This window comes from Wolffia australiana, chromosome 8 (assembly GCF_029677425.1).
Source record: "Wolffia australiana isolate 7733 chromosome 8, ASM2967742v1".
NCBI lineage: Eukaryota > Viridiplantae > Streptophyta > Magnoliopsida > Alismatales > Araceae > Wolffia > Wolffia australiana.
This window is the reverse complement of record NC_135842.1, coordinates 723,072-738,397: the sequence shown is the minus strand read 5'-3', so window position 1 is coordinate 738,397 and position 15,326 is coordinate 723,072. Positions and strand designations below refer to the sequence as shown.

Genomic DNA, 15,326 nt, shown 5'->3' with positions numbered 1-15,326 from the left:
AGCTATGTAAAAAATGTTACTTATTAAATGCCATTATGTCATCACTAATCGCGATGCCATAAGAGTGTGCGTTTAATGATTGGCAAATGCCAACTATTAATCTTCATCTTTGGTTGGTCATCGTTCGATGAATCAAACCATCACATGTGGTATTGCTGAAATAAAAGGATTAAAAATATTCCAGAATTTGTACTACATTAAATATAAACTCAAAAAATATAAATATAAATATATATATTGACTTAGAAAAATCTTATCTTTATGAATATTATGTAGAAAATTTCAGGAAAAATCATATTGTGACTCAAAAAATTATTTTTGTTAAGAATATGTTATCAGAAAAATCCCTAGAAATAGTTAAAAATTCTTAAAATTCAAAATTTCATTATAAAAATAAATATAATCATTTTGAGCTTGATAAAATAAATATAATTGATTTAATTCAAATAAACATTTAAGTATGGTCAGATTAACCTACTAAAAATGCGTGTTATTTAAGACATATTTGAATCCCATGACTAGAGACTCGTATGTCTTAGTCCAAACATAATCGTCGATGCATAAGATGCCCTTGATGTCTCAAGTCAATGGACTACTTATATGAGTGTGACATGAGTCATCTCAACTCATACTTTTCGTAAAGAGCACCCACTGTCTACCATTAGTGTCTCCACAATAATCTCCATAGGATCAGCCATAGTTTTCATATAATTAGGATCATACATTTTTATTCTTTATGTCCTTCTCGAGCATCCTTCAAATAAGAGTATTTAAAATTCATGTTTAAAGATCCATGATTACTATATTTTTATCTTATCATAATTCACTGCATGAATTCATACAATTAATTATAAACATCACACATTTTTACTTAAATAATATTGAAACATGTCAGAGAAGGGTGATTGACTTGATGGCCACATAATATCCATTAGTTGGCTTGAGCCCCATGTGTCATTTTCTTCTACTTTCATTAAAGTTGTGGCCCATTAAGCCAAAATGTTCTTCCTTCACATCTTGAGTCAGCCCACACGACAAATAGATCTTTTAAATATATTAGTCCCATAAAAGAAAAGGGTCAAATTAAAGACCTAATGAAAATGAAACCGATCAATAATATAAAATAAAAAACACTCTCTCCTGTGTGCATGGGAACCAGCCCACTAGTCCTTGTTATCCTTCGCAGTGCGTCAACCTATTAAATATTTATTATATTTTCTGTTTAATAGATCCTAGAAGCCTAATATATTGCTCTAGTACCCCAAAAAAACTGCAACTCCACTGAGATCTGCCATCCAATGCATGATTGATACCTTTCTCTTTTACCACCAATTTTATTTTTTTATCAATTCCCCAAAACTAACATAGCCTAAAAAAATTGTAAAGTTTTATTTGACAATTAAAGGCCATTATAAACTCTTCTATTTTAAAAAATTCAAGACTTCTTGTTACATTCGCTCTCTCTTTGTGTCATGCTCTCAAAATCTCAGTTTCTTTATATGTAATATATATCATGATCTCTTGCCTCGATTCCATAGCTAATGTTCATAAACTAATTTTCTTATATTTTTTTGTTGTTTGGACCATTTGGAAAAAATGGGCTGCCACTACAAATGGCACACTGCCATGTGTTAGAAATGGTGGCGGAGTGTTATGGGTGTAGAAGGAGCTAGGGTTATCTAATGAAAAAAATATGTCTTAAGGGAAGGAAAAACCACTAAGTTTCAAGGTGTCAGATGACACAAAACTCTTTTTATGCCAGCCCTACGCATAGTGGTGTACTCTCTCAGCCCTTAATCAGGCTAACTGCAATATCAACTCTACGTTCTTGTAAAAATAGCAGACCCATGGAAGATGTTTTTTCACTCATCTAGAAAATATTAGAGAAATTTTCAAAGAGATAAATTTCAAATGAAAGAAAGAAGATTAAATAGAGATAGTCTAATGGTTCTACCCCATATTTTATTCCACGAGATTCAAGGACAAAGATGAATTGTCTTTTAACCCTAGATCCATTACGTTGATGGTCCAGGTTAAAAATTGATGCAGATCCACAAAAAATGTCTCCATTTGACTCAGTTTCTAAATATGCTTGATTTGTGATTTAACTCATTTTTGTGTATTTGGCCTCATCTTTTGGTCTACTTCGTGACTTGGGATTTCTCCATCAGTCCAAGTCATGGCTTGGGCTTTTCCTTTTCTCCCATTTTCCTTCATGACCTATCATAAAATGCATCTAAGTCCTTACATTCAAATACTATTAAGAAATTGAGAGATTAACCATTTGACCTTAAGGAAGTCATGGGTTTAGTCTCAAAACATCAATAAATACAGAAAATAATGCAAGTTAAGACTCAAGATATTATTTTATTGAGTTCCATATTTTTTAATAAATAATGCATAATTTGGGTTATTTAATGCATTAGGTAATGTAGTTAGTTTCATATAATATGGAAAAAATAGTATATTAATGGATGCATAATTTTTTGGTTATTAGAAGCAGCGATGAGTCGCTTGATCAAGCAAAGAATTGTACGCTACATCTAGCAGACAACAAGATGATGCTCAGATGGCGAAGTGTAGGCACACACAGCTCTTGTAGTCTGAGATATTTTGCATTGGATTTACTTTTAGAGTGTGCAATGAGTCCCCTATCATATAACTTATTTTCCATTGGGTGTACAGTTTTCATGTTTTAAAGGGCATGCATTAACGTGTAGAACACCGAGCTTCTCATCATTCTAAAGTGTTCCCTGCACAACAAGAATCAAAGATTTTGTGACCAAGAGGCTGATGATGACAAATGGGAAGTAGATGATGACAAGTATTGCAAGGTAGTTTATTTCATATGTAAATTTGTACCATATCTCCAAACGATATATGAAATTATGTTAATATATGGGTACCAATTTTTCAGGTACGATGTTTGACATATCATTGCAAGGTCTGGGGGGGGTGGGGGAACATGGGCCTCATGGTAGATAATTTTTTAAAACTATATTTTTGAGGTGGTGATGTGGCATTAATAAATTTGCTCGTCTATTTATATTCATTTATTGATGTACCAGTCAATGCGGTCGATAATTTACTTTTTTATCAATCAATTCTGACTTTAAAAAATCATAGTTGAAATGGATGTATATATAGAGCGTCATACGTGATAGATGTTCATCTATGAAACCTTTAGACATACATATTTAGTTAAGAGTTAATTAGATGATGCAAAGTTGGATAATTTATTTTAAAACATATATTTTAAATAATTCAACTTAAGAAATTATTTAATCATTATAAAAATAAATAATACTTGATTTTTTTTACAACATACTTCTCATTAAGTACAATTGATCTTTGTTCTTAATTCTGGCAGACAATGAAAAAAATTCCTGTAAGTCAACTTTGAGTCTATATATTGAGAATAAAGCTAAAGGTGTTGTCAAACCTAGTAATTTTGGATCAGTGATACATTCATTCTCTTCAAGGTTAGGTAAATGTTGATTCAGAATTTTCAGTTTCTTAATTAAACCTTCCATTTTTCATTGCGTCCTCATTTGATCGTATCTCCATAGCTATTTGAGAAAAATCACAATTTATTACAACCTAGAAACATTTTGAACTTAACTTGTATTTTTAAGTATCAGAATCCCTTTTATATATCATATCTTTTCTTCACATAAAAAATGGAATTTATCTCATTCAAAAATATTGAAATCTTTATTAAATTACGTTAAGTTTTATAAGAAACGGCTTATATGAAGCTTTTTAGAAATATTTGGGTATTATGTATTAATATCTATACTAATTCAATTGTTTTCGTGACACGCGGTGGGAGCGCTCACGCCTGATCTGACGATCGCGACAACAGGGTGGACTGCGCCTACCTCGGATGAGGTCCTCGCCACGCACTTCATCAATGCACTTGTTAAAGGCGGGGACAGCTCCACTATCTCTCCACCATCATCATGGGGGGGGGTCATGTGAGGCGTCGACGCGAGCACTTCTCCGAGCACCTGAAAGGTATCACTTATGTATCATTTTCTTTCCTGCACATGGGCGTGGACGAGTGGGATCCGAGTGTAATTGGGATATTTATACTCGCTCCACGTCTATAAACATTGATAAACACTTCACTTTATAAATAAAATCCCCCTAGGTGGCGTCCAGGGCACGGCTGGATCGGTCTACGGGCACAACCGTAGGGTTGGCTGTACCCGGCACCGTGTTTTTTGCCAAAATAAAAAAATAAAAAATTGTTTTTGTGTCGTTTAGATAATAATAATTTATTTTTTATCTCATTACCTTTTACCCCCACGCTATTTTATTCCCTATTTTTTTTATTAAACTAAATTCTCATATCTTTCAATAATTCATTACTCAAATTTGTAAAACAATATTTGGTATTTAAGATTGAATTGGAATAGTAAAATTAATTCTCCATGTATTGTATGCAATATATTTCCGTATAGAATATATATAACTTTTATGTCCTGAAAGTTTTGTTGACGGTAGGTTTTTGCATAAATCATAGTTGAAGTCAATTTTCAAAAATATAACTTCATAATAAATGATAGAAGGTCGTCTGTAATAAACTGTAGACATCCATATTTACTTTGACGATAGGAGGTAAATTATTTACACATACAAACTGCAAAGGATTAATTTTTTGTTTATTCCAAAAGACTGGATAATTTTTCTTAGATTGTTCACTTGTTAAAGATTCTTTTTTCACTTTGTAACACATATTTATCAACTTATTATATTAGTGCACACAATATAAACAGTAAACGGCAACATTATTAACATTTTTCATTAATTTATATTAATCATTGTAACATATATACTTAAGAAATAGTTGTTACAAAAAAATGCACATATAAATACAACACTTGATGGGTTTGAAAATGATGTATTGATAGATAGTACTAGTTAGAATAATTAATATAAAATAACCATTAACATTATTTTTTCCTTAAGAATGATGAAAGAAAAATTAATTTAGTAGTCATGATTTCAACACACCATACTCATTTATTTTCCACATTTTTAAAACTAGTCACATCGATCAACCAGATGTTGCATCATGTAACTTCATGTCTCTGAATCCCTCTGTTATTTATCACATCACATCATCCATGAAATTCATCGCATCACCGTCACTGTCATGGTGTTACAAATTCATCATTCATCACATCATCATCAACCATCGCGATCCACATGGCTTGATAGGTATGTGATAGATGACGAGTGTCGACCCCTAAAAATAGATAATTAAAAGCTGCCTAACTTGTCAAGAACTTCAAGATCAAATTTTTGACCTTTCTAGTAAGCAATGTGAAAGAGACTAGTATATAACTTTATCCATGGAATATCCCTTTTTCCATGGAGATTGTAACGTCAAAAATTTTTCCGCTTAATGCACTTGGCTGGCATTAAATGTACCAATTTTTAGGTTGCATAAAATAGTCACGTTGACAAATCTGAACAAGAATGAAAAGAATAAACAATGCAGCTGAAATTCTAGGTTTAATTAACTATTGTAAAGGACTTATCAGAGAACAACATATTTGCAAAATTTTGTTACATGACGACCATGATCTCTGATTATACTATAAGACAAGTGCCTTTTTCAATTAACTCTATTGTTCAAAAAGAAGATTAAATGGTGGGTTTATGAAATCCAAAATGATACGATCCAAAAAGCGGTGGGTTTATTAACTCTATTGTTCAAAATTTTGCTTTGATACCAGTGATACGATCCTTGATCTAGGCTCGTATCGGAGGGGCGGTAGAGGGCGAGGAAGGTAGAAGTTCCCGGGGTAGAGAGGAGAACGGGAATGGTCGGGGGGAAGGCCGAGCTGAGGGGGTAGGGATCGGCCGGGGACGAGCCGCCTGAAGACGCGGTGAAGTGGAGACGATCGCGAGGACGGGGATCGTAGAAGGGGAGAGAGAAACCATACCTAGACGAGGAGAGGGCAGGACAAGAACACTTCTTCTAACTTCTTCTTGGCTGCCCTCCTAAAGGGAGGGCTTCCCTATTTAAAGGGAAATACATAACAGCAATTGACTAGAACGCCCTTGTGGGCTAACATGACGATATTATCCCTAGATAGGTTGAGGATCCTCTCAAGGATCCTATCAATAAACAATGCAGCGGAAATTATAGGTTTAATTAACTATTGTAAAGGACTTATCAGAGAACAACATATTTGCAAAATTTTGTTACATGACGACCATGATCTCTGATTATACTATATGACAAGTGCCTTTTTCAGTTAACTCTATTGTTCAAAAAGAAGATTAAGCGGTGGGTTTATGAAATCCAAAATGAATAAAATAGGGGGGTCCACGTGAAGCAAGGAAATAAGTAAATGAAGAACATGTCCTCATAGGGAGGGATAGTGTGGGCCAACGGACATGTTACCACCTGGGGTCCAGCCCATAATTTAAAAAAAAGGGTTTTGGCCAGAATCTTACTTCCCTCCCTCAAAAGGATAGATATAGATAAATATATAAAGATAGGGACACAGATGGACAGAGATAGAAATAGATATTTGAAGAGAAGTGGAGATAGAGATAGAGATAGAGAGATGGAGATATATCCAGATAAAGATTCATACATATAGACTGAGAGATAGATGGAGAAAGAGAACAATAGATGGGAGAAAAAAGGAGAGACAGATATAAAGATGGATAGAGGATATTGAGATAAAGAGTTGTATTCACAGAAAAAAAAAAAGGAATTGTAAAGTAGACGGCTTGGTAATTTGTAAGATAGACACAAATCTGTAGAAAGAGATATATAAATGGAGAGACATATGGATAGAGGGTAGAGAGATCCACAGATCTAATCGTAGATAAAGAAAAGCTACTCATTAAAGGAAGGGTTGATAGGCAGTAAGATAGACACAAAGGTATAGATAGATAAATATATAGATATATATATGGATAGATAGATATATAGATAAAGAAATGGATATGGATAGATCGATATAGATGAGAGATATAGATATAGATAAGATCTATGGATAAATATGAAAATTCGGGTACGTGGAAAAGGGGGGAGACAAGGCAAGATAAAGATGCAAGGCTAAGAAAGAGAGGATACAGTTTAGTATGGGAAGAGAGAGAGAGAGAGAGAGAGAGAGAGAGAGAGAGAGAGAGATGGGAAGCCATAAAGATGAGAGAGAGGATCAAAGAGAGAGAAAGAGTACCATAAAGATGAGAGAGAGGATAAAAGAGAGAGAAAGAGAGACTGGATGCTAAGGACAAAGAGTGGGTAGGTGAGAAAGGGTAGAGACAGAAAGGACGGGGATAGGGTTAGAGTTAAATTTGATAGGGATCAAGAAAGATGAATACCAACTTGCCAACTAAGAAAACTAAGAAAATATTTAATACACACAATCGCTCCTCTCATAAACATTACACGCAAAATCATTAATTTATATTATTATTTAGCAATAAACACAGTTTTCTGCGGTCAAGGAAGACTGCGAAGACGGCATCTTTGACCAACTGCAGTTGTATCAGATGGGAGGAAGGTAAGGGGTAAAAAAGAAACAATAAAATTAAGGTTTTTTAATAATTTTCTGATTATTTGAGGACTTGATTGGAATAAATAACCGGCGGCGCACGAGCCGACACGCGTAACTTGGGTCTCAAGCCACCTAGCTGATTTGATAAACTAGGACCATACAAAAGTACGAAACTGCCCTTTTCTTATTTATGACTGGGCCGAAAATGTGGAAGAGTGGCTTTCAATTTCCATAAATTTGGCAAAATAAAGAGTTTATGAGGGGTATTTGTGTCTTCTCGCAATGTTCTAACATCTATAAATTTCCTCAAATTGTTGTCCGTCGGTACTTCGGATCGGCCGCAGGCAAATTTTTCGACGGATTGAGAAGGATTTGGCAGATTGAATTTAGGTGAATTTGTCTTGATCTCTGCTCTTATTGGATTCTTCTTATAGTCTACATGAGTTCATTGCTTTGATTTCATCGTTTTTTCTCGGTGAGAAATTGCGATTTCTTCTGTGGAGATTGAAATCATCGATCTGTTTTCAGGTCCGGAGTTTTTATTTTTCGAATTGCTCCGTTTTGGAGGAAAGAAACCGAATTTTTTTTTACCCGGATAGTCCGAATAGCCAATGCTAGCTCGGTGCGTTAAAAAATTGCAATTTCTCCTATCGAGAGTGTACATCACCGATTTGTTTCGGGTCCGGCGCCTCTTTGTAGGAATCGCTCGGTTTTTGATGAAAAAAATTAAAATTTTTCCTTCCCGGATTGATCTGATAGCCAATACGAGCGCGGTACGTCAAGAAATTGCAATTTCTTCTTTAGAATATGAATACCATCGATTTGTTTCAGGTCTGGTGATTTTTCGTTGGAATTGCTCTGTTTTGGAGAAAACAATTTGAATTTATCCTACCCGGATCGGTAAAGTAGCCAATACGAGATCGGCGAGTCGAGAATTTACAATTTCTTCGTTCGAAAATGAATATCACCTATTTGTTTCGGGTCCGGCCCCTTTTTGATGGAAATTGCTCGGTTTTGGAAAAAAGAAATTGAATTTGTAGCCTACCCGGATTGTTCGGTGCATCGAGGAATTAACAACATCATCAATCTGTTTCAGGTCCGGAGGCTTTTTCAGTCGAATTGCTTTGAATCGCAAGAAGAAATCGAAGATTATCGTATCCGGATTGTTGAATTAAGCTGGGGACGTCGAGATTTATACCCTGGGAGGCCACCGCCGGTGGTGCTCGCTGCTCGGTGAAGAGGGATTGTCGGATATGTGCAGCGGCGGGGGATATGTTGATCGGATTGTCTGGCGGGGGGTTCGCCGATCAAGTTGGAGGTTTCAGCCATGAGAGCGAACATGATCTGGCTGTCATGGTCAGCGATTTCATGGAGAACGGCAGCGGCGATGGATTTTCCTGGTGCAGCAGCGACAGCGATTCGGTTGTTCCTGATCTTCAACATCACGCCGAGAAAATCTTGGTTGGTGCCCCCTCCATTCTCAACAATTTCTTTACTTGATTAGATTGAATTGCTTAATGTTTAATGAGCTATAGCAGATAGCAAGGCCTCTCTTAATGTTTAATGAGGGTGTTGTTCTTCAGCTCCTAGTATATTTAGAAACATCCGAAATACATCATCTGAAATTGTTAGGCAATTAAATTTTAATTTTCTGCAGACGGTGACTAGCTATTTGATGGTTCATAGCTTAACGTTGAAGGCACTTCAAAACGTAGTAGTTTTGGAGCCATCCATCTTTCCAAAATGGGAAAATGAAATTTCTGATTTTAGCATGGTTTCCTGTACTGTCAACAATATTTTCTACCATAGAGATGCATCTCTGATATTCATATCAGACTCCATTACATCATCTTAAACAGAATTGTCTGCAGCCGGTGGCAAAGTTTGTTGGTTGGTTCATGGCTTAACAAAAGCTTTGTAGCTGTCCATCTTTCCAAAATGGAAAAACAAATTGCTAATGTCATCTACTTAGACCAGGACTCCCATTTCATGTGTTACTGCAAGCTTGGTTTATATACTCCCCACAACCCAATTTCACTTAAGAATTGCCGTTTCCGTTGAAACCTCATAGATATAATTTTTTAATATTTTATGTATTTAATTTATTTTTAGCCGGATTCTTAGATGGGTTGTCCTTTGTCAATTGATTGCAGTTCTTGAGGCACACAGCTGATCGGGATGAATGTGATCTAGCGTCAGCCGTTAGATCTCTCGTTCTCTCTCTGTGCGAAACAGATCTGAGCGTTGATCAGGACGGCCCATGCAACGCAAGCTGCATCCGACGGTCCCTGGTCAATCTCCTCCGGAGCTGCGGCTACGATGCTGCCATCTGTACCTCTAAATGGCAAGGCTCTGGAAAAGTCCCTGGAGGTACCCATATTTTCTCTCATTTTCAAATCACCACGTCTGGACGACGATGAAGTGTGACATTAATGAGTGGTTGATGGTGTGAAAATCCAGAACTCCAAATACATAGTCAGTCTCCTTCTTCATCATCATCAACGATGGTCCATGATGTGATAATCTAATTTTTTTCCAAAATATAATGAAATTATCTGAGGACGCGTATTGACTATGGCAGTCCATCCATCATGTTGGTTCTGCTTTTATTTTCAGCTACTTCATCAAAATTTTAAGTAAACCGTATTTGGGTTTTGCATAATCTCTCATTTGTTAGTTGGCATCGTCATCATCAACAATAGTCGAACAAAATTAACTGATGTAGCTGATGGCATTGTCAATGTAACCGTCAACCGTCCATCCAAAATCCATCTACACCATCGTTACATTGGCGGTTGACGATTACTGCTGTTCCGATTTTATTTTCTCCCAAATTCATCAGGATTCCAATTAAATACCATTTGAGTTTTGCGTAACCTCTCATTTACAAATCGGCATCATCGTCATCGTCAACAACAGTCAGATGAGTTGTAAAAAAAATTAACTTTTGTAGCTGACGGCATTGCCAATATCAACACCATTGTTATGATGACGATTCTGATTTTATTTTCACCCAAATTCATCAAAATTTCAACTCTCTTATTTGGGTTTCGGATAACTCTCATTTTCATCAACGACAGTCGATGACATGTGAACAATCTTTAACTAAAATTATCTGATGACACGAAACCATCCACCGTCCATCCAAATTTCATCATCGGTAAGGAGGGTTGGCATGTGAAGCAAAATAAAAAGGGGGCTTTATTTCTCCCCAATTTTTTTTTTCCAAATTCAAGTAAATCTTATATGGGTTTTGGTTAATCTATGCAGGGGAACATGAATACATAGACGTGGTCAACTATGGGGGCAGTGGGGAGGAGAGGATGATAATTGACGTTGACTTCCGGGGTCACTTTGAAATAGCAAGGGCCATTGACTCTTATGATGCTATATTGGGCACTCTCCCTGTCATATACACCGGTTATTGGGCAAGGCTGAAGCAGCTCCTCCAGGTCATGGCCGAGGCCGCCAAGAACTCACTCAAGCAGAATTCTATGCCAGTGCCGCCGTGGCGCTCGCTCGGCTATCTGCTATCCAAATGGCAGTCCAATCCGACGAGGAAGCCGGTCAACGGCCCGGATTACGCCACGTGGCGGACGATCATTGGCTGCAAGAATGACAGGTGTTTTATGCATCTGAGGCAGCTCAAGTCCTCCCTTCATGGTGAAGTGGAGATGGAGAGGCTGCTCAAGCCTGGGAAGAAGGTCAAAGTGGAGAGGTGCGGCCGAGGTAAACCCTTTCTCAGCATCAATTTTTAGAGAGAAATTTCTAGTAATTGAGACAGAGACCCAAGAAGAAGAGTGGGTGGCGGCGATTTTTTTTTCTTCCTATTATTTTTTTCATTCTTTATTTCCTTCCAGAGTTTTTTTGGGCTTATAAAGAAGTTGGGAACCAAGATTTTTTGCTCAGTCGATTACAAGTTCCCCATCTTACTTGTAAAAATTCAAGGTCGTTGAATCTTAAGAATTATTGCCGAGTGGGCTAAGTTTGAACAACAGAACAATGCACGGAAAAATGAACCTAAGAACAAAAAAACCCACCAAAAAATTAGCCTTGCTACATGAGTCTGCTGAGGGACTTGACCAGAAGCTTTATGTTCTTCCTGGTAGTCTCGTCGCCGGTGAACAGAGAGATATCTGAGGTGATTCCCTGAGATTCCAGAAACCCGGGCCAAAAACATTTTAACTTTCTATTTAGGAATATATAAATATTTTATTTTAAAGAGAGACAGAGAAAGAGATACCTCGATGTTCTTCAGCGTCGCCACCAGCGTGGAGATGGATTCTTTGAGAAGATCTCCGTTTTCAGACGTTATCATGGAGGAACGGGCCGTTCTGTATGAGAAAATTCAATATAGAAATAGGTTTGTTCTCAATCTTAGGAGAGAAAGTCTTTATCTTTTTCAAAAAAAAAAGATTATGGAGAAAATGCCATATGTATAACTAGAGAGAGAGAGATATATATGTTTTGACCTCAAATCCTGCGTAGCATCAGCAAGCGTTCTCGTCAAGCTCTGAACGTCTTTTAAGAGCTCACTCTGACGAACTTGTGAAAGCATGGGGTGCACTTCTTCCAACATGGCCTCAACCTGTTACCCCACTACATCAGAAGCATCAATGCCGATGACTATCAATCGCTCAATGGAGAATCAACCATTCCGAACTATGGTTTTAAAGAATTTGATGCAAGAAATTTAATTTAATTTTTTAATTGCTAGGTTTCTGTCTGGAGATCTCATCCAATTTCTTTTATATAAGGTTTATCAAAGAACCAAGGCTAGGGATTCTAGCAATTCACCAAAATCCAAAAAGTAACTCAATTATGACCAAGAATGGCCACCAATTATATTGACTGACAAAACTTTTTCTCCAAAAAAATTAGGAATTTGAGTTTTAACCACGGCTCAAATCTTTAACTTCTGAAGTCTAGACTAGAGTAACGCATCAACAATGGCGACGACGAGTGCAGGATGACGGCAACAAATTGTCATTATGATCTTGTTTCCAAGAGCCGTCATCGTTATCCATCATTTAATGATGAATAGTCATCGCCCAAAGAAGGATGACAATGCTTATGATGATGATGATGACCAATTTGTTATTGTCCACCAACCCTTGTCAGATTCAAAGATGGCAACGATTGTTTGTTATCATCATCTGGTTTTCAAGATCCGTCATCGTCATTATCAGTCGTCCATTGGTTGATGACGGATCATCATTGTCCACTAGCACCAAGGTTCAAGACACTGGATTTTGATTAGGCGCGGTCGTTCTGTTCATTTTGTGCGAATTGTTCGCTCTATTCGCTTTTCCGAACAGAACAAAAACAAATTCGACCAGAACATCGCACAGACCCGTGTGCAGTTCTTTTGTTCGCTTTGTGTGAATTTTTTTCTAGTTTTGTGCGAATGCACGAATTTGTGAATGTGCGAATTTTGTTCGTTAAAAAAAAAAAAAACAAAGAACAAGGCCCCATGCGGTTCTTTTGTGCAAATTTTTTGTTCGTTCAAAGGAACAGAACAACCATGTCTAATTTTGATAGAGAACCAATATGATTCTATGATGAGAAACACCCATATAGATAAAAGTTAAAAAAAATCAAACCTTTGCAATAAGGGGTTGTGCTTCGATTGCTATTGCAACGACTTTCTCGGCCAAGGCATAGCTTCTGGCCACACCAATTTCCTCCATTTCTCTTCCTAGACGGGAAAATATTCCCACCAATTCATCCAAACTTACACCTTGCTTTCCTCTAATCGTTTCCCTGTCACAGACTATAAGACCTTCTTTGAAACAACCTTCATCGAGAGGACCAACCGACGGCACCGGAAGCGGATCCCGGGGCGTAATATCAATCATGGTTTCCATCAGAAGACCCGACTGGTTCACCTCGACCAGTGAATTCCGAGGTATAATTACCTTTTCATCTTCTACCTGTCGGAGAGAAGGCCCAAGTCAGAATCTCCACAGAGCTGAATCCAAAGCTATCCAAAGATTCTCTAATGGATGAAGAAGATTCAACTAAGATTCTAGGTCAGGGTGGGACGCAATCTTTGGCCAGGATAGAAGATGACACAGCAGGCCTTCAATTAAAATACTGATGTTTTCAACAATTTATAAAAAGAATAAAGTTAATACATCTTAAAATTAAGCTGTCGATCAGGAGTTTGTAGGACAATTAGGGTTCCATTCTTTATGTCCTCTTTGTTTAGTCCTAGAATTTCATTGCGAGTGCCGGCCATGGAGGCAAGTGTTGCGTCAGCAGCAGTGGTTACAAAATCCATGAAGATTCTGACTCATGTTGCAAAGTCAGTGAAGATTCAGATGGTAAAAAATGAATGAAGATCCAGATTCCTCTTAAAAATCGATGAAGATTCAATTTCGTGTTATAAAGTCAAAAAACATTCAGATTAAAGAGAACAAAGATTCAGATTCATGTTTTGAAGCCAATTCATCTTCAAACGAGGACGAAAGAATTCTTCAAAAACGTCTTCCTGAAGGTTTTGAGGTTAAATGAATAAAGAACAATAGCGATGGCACAAATTTCATCCTCCAATAATCAATCTTCCCTAGCCACTGAAATACTATGATATGATATTTAACTGGGGTAAAAAGAAATCAAAAGAAAGAGAAAAGAACGCCAACCTCAACTACAGCATCAACACTTTTCAGAGAGGAATGAACGCGAACAACAGTCCCCACAGTCACTCCTCTAATCCTCACCGGGGTACCCAAAGAGATCCCACAGGCCTGTGCAAACTCGAACACGACCCTGTACTTCTTGAATTGAGACCTCATGTGAAATCCTTTCAACCAAACCAAAGTCAGAGCCAAGAGAACGGTTCCAGAAGCAATGAACAAACCCACTCCGCCTTCCCAAACGCTCCTTCGACCAAATCCAAAATCACTCAATGGGTTCAGAATTCTACTCCAGATTGTGCCTGGAATGCTCAGAACTGAGGCTAATGGGTTGTTCCCTTTGGAAGACGAAGGCTGTTGTTCTTTGGAAGACGCCCTTATAGAAGAGAATCCCTTCAAGGGTAAGCGAGCTAGCGATGACCCGACATTGCAAAACTTGCCTGGTTTCTGAGAAAGAGGAGATATTACCAGGCTGCTTGGACAAACAGGGGCGCTCGCGGCAGTCACCATGGCTGTCAATCAGAGAAAAAAATGCCGATTCTACAAACCTAGATGAATTCTTTTCCGCCGATGGCGCATTCTGCGAAGAACAGTCGGAATAATTCGGCGTAGAGTTAATGGAAAACCAAATCTTTGACGAAAAATAGTCGGACAGATGTGTGTATGGAGAGAAATGGAAGATCTGCAGGGGATCAAGGCCAGGAAGAAGATGGGAAGAACTCGTTCTACCAGTCTGATTCCCTCCGCAGCAGAAGCCCCAGGCGGATGGGGGACTGTTATCTGGATGGCATTCGCGTTTCCCCAGTGGATAAAAAATCATTTTAGAAGAACAAACCATGGCCCGTTTATAAGTATAGCCCATTTAACCATATTTTGTATAGTGCAGAGAGGAATTCTTTCCTGCCACTTAACCCTTTAATAATCATATCTCCATTAAGGATTATGCTTTCAACTCCCAGATTGAAGGATGGCCTTTGGTATTCATTAAGAAGAACATTTGCTGCATGATGCATGGTAGGAAAAAAATCATCTAAATCATCTTTTTGGTCATTTGTTTCTCAGATAAAAAATAGGATCAGTCTGAAACAGGTGATTGCACAGTAATAGGAAAATTCAAGGGATTGCTAAGGGATTAGCGATGAGTTAAGTTGGGAAT

The 15,326-nt window shown here is 37.4% G+C and overlaps 2 protein-coding genes and 1 long non-coding RNA gene across 5 annotated transcripts; 1 reads left to right on the top strand and 2 right to left on the bottom strand.

Moving 5' to 3' along the window:
- Nucleotides 1-3,759: 3,759 nt before the first annotated feature.
- Nucleotides 3,760-6,015, bottom strand: LOC144706633 (uncharacterized). The gene is made up of 2 exons (XR_013582287.1): nt 5,958-6,015; nt 3,760-4,010 (listed from the first exon to the last, which is right to left on the bottom strand). It is a non-coding gene; the product is annotated as an uncharacterized LOC144706633 (long non-coding RNA).
- A 1,840-nt stretch (nt 6,016-7,855) lies between these two features.
- On the top strand, nt 7,856-11,440 carry LOC144707191 (cruciferin (DUF506)). 2 transcript variants are annotated; one of them, XM_078580316.1, is made up of 5 exons: nt 7,860-7,922; nt 8,364-8,432; nt 8,629-8,993; nt 9,686-9,902; nt 10,803-11,440. In XM_078580316.1, the coding sequence occupies exons 3-5, from the start codon at nt 8,805-8,807 to the stop codon at nt 11,288-11,290; spliced, it is 894 nt and encodes a 297-aa protein (XP_078436442.1). In that variant the 5' UTR covers nt 7,860-7,922; nt 8,364-8,432; nt 8,629-8,804; the 3' UTR covers nt 11,291-11,440. The 2 variants fall into 2 exon arrangements, with proteins under 2 accessions (XP_078436441.1, XP_078436442.1); XM_078580315.1 differs by lacking the exon at nt 8,364-8,432 and having other exon boundaries at nt 7,856-7,922.
- A 21-nt stretch (nt 11,441-11,461) lies between these two features.
- ABCI15 (trigalactosyldiacylglycerol2) lies at nt 11,462-14,978 on the bottom strand. Of its 2 annotated transcripts, XM_078580313.1 has the most exons (5): nt 14,177-14,974; nt 13,136-13,465; nt 12,005-12,120; nt 11,776-11,866; nt 11,462-11,681 (listed from the first exon to the last, which is right to left on the bottom strand). In XM_078580313.1, the coding sequence occupies exons 1-5, from the start codon at nt 14,678-14,680 to the stop codon at nt 11,589-11,591; spliced, it is 1,134 nt and encodes a 377-aa protein (XP_078436439.1). In that variant the 5' UTR covers nt 14,681-14,974; the 3' UTR covers nt 11,462-11,588. The 2 variants fall into 2 exon arrangements, 1 of the variants encoding a protein (XP_078436439.1); XR_013582408.1 differs by lacking the exon at nt 11,462-11,681 and having other exon boundaries at nt 12,005-12,131; nt 14,177-14,978.
- Nucleotides 14,979-15,326: the final 348 nt, after the last annotated feature.

Coding starts and splice junctions, on each gene's coding strand:
- ABCI15 (XM_078580313.1), bottom strand. CDS start 14,680: ATGGTGACTGCCGCGAGCGCCCCTGTTTGTCCAAGCAGCCTGGTAATA. Junction 11,867..12,004: donor GATGCTACGCAGGATTTGAG/GTCAAAACATAT, acceptor TTTCTCATACAG/AACGGCCCGTTCCTCCATGA. Junction 11,682..11,775: donor CGACGCTGAAGAACATCGAG/GTATCTCTTTCT, acceptor CTGGAATCTCAG/GGAATCACCTCAGATATCTC.
- LOC144707191 (XM_078580315.1), top strand. CDS start 8,805: ATGTTGATCGGATTGTCTGGCGGGGGGTTCGCCGATCAAGTTGGAGGT. Junction 8,994..9,685: donor ATCACGCCGAGAAAATCTTG/GTTGGTGCCCCC, acceptor AATTGATTGCAG/TTCTTGAGGCACACAGCTGA. Junction 9,903..10,802: donor CTCTGGAAAAGTCCCTGGAG/GTACCCATATTT, acceptor TAATCTATGCAG/GGGAACATGAATACATAGAC.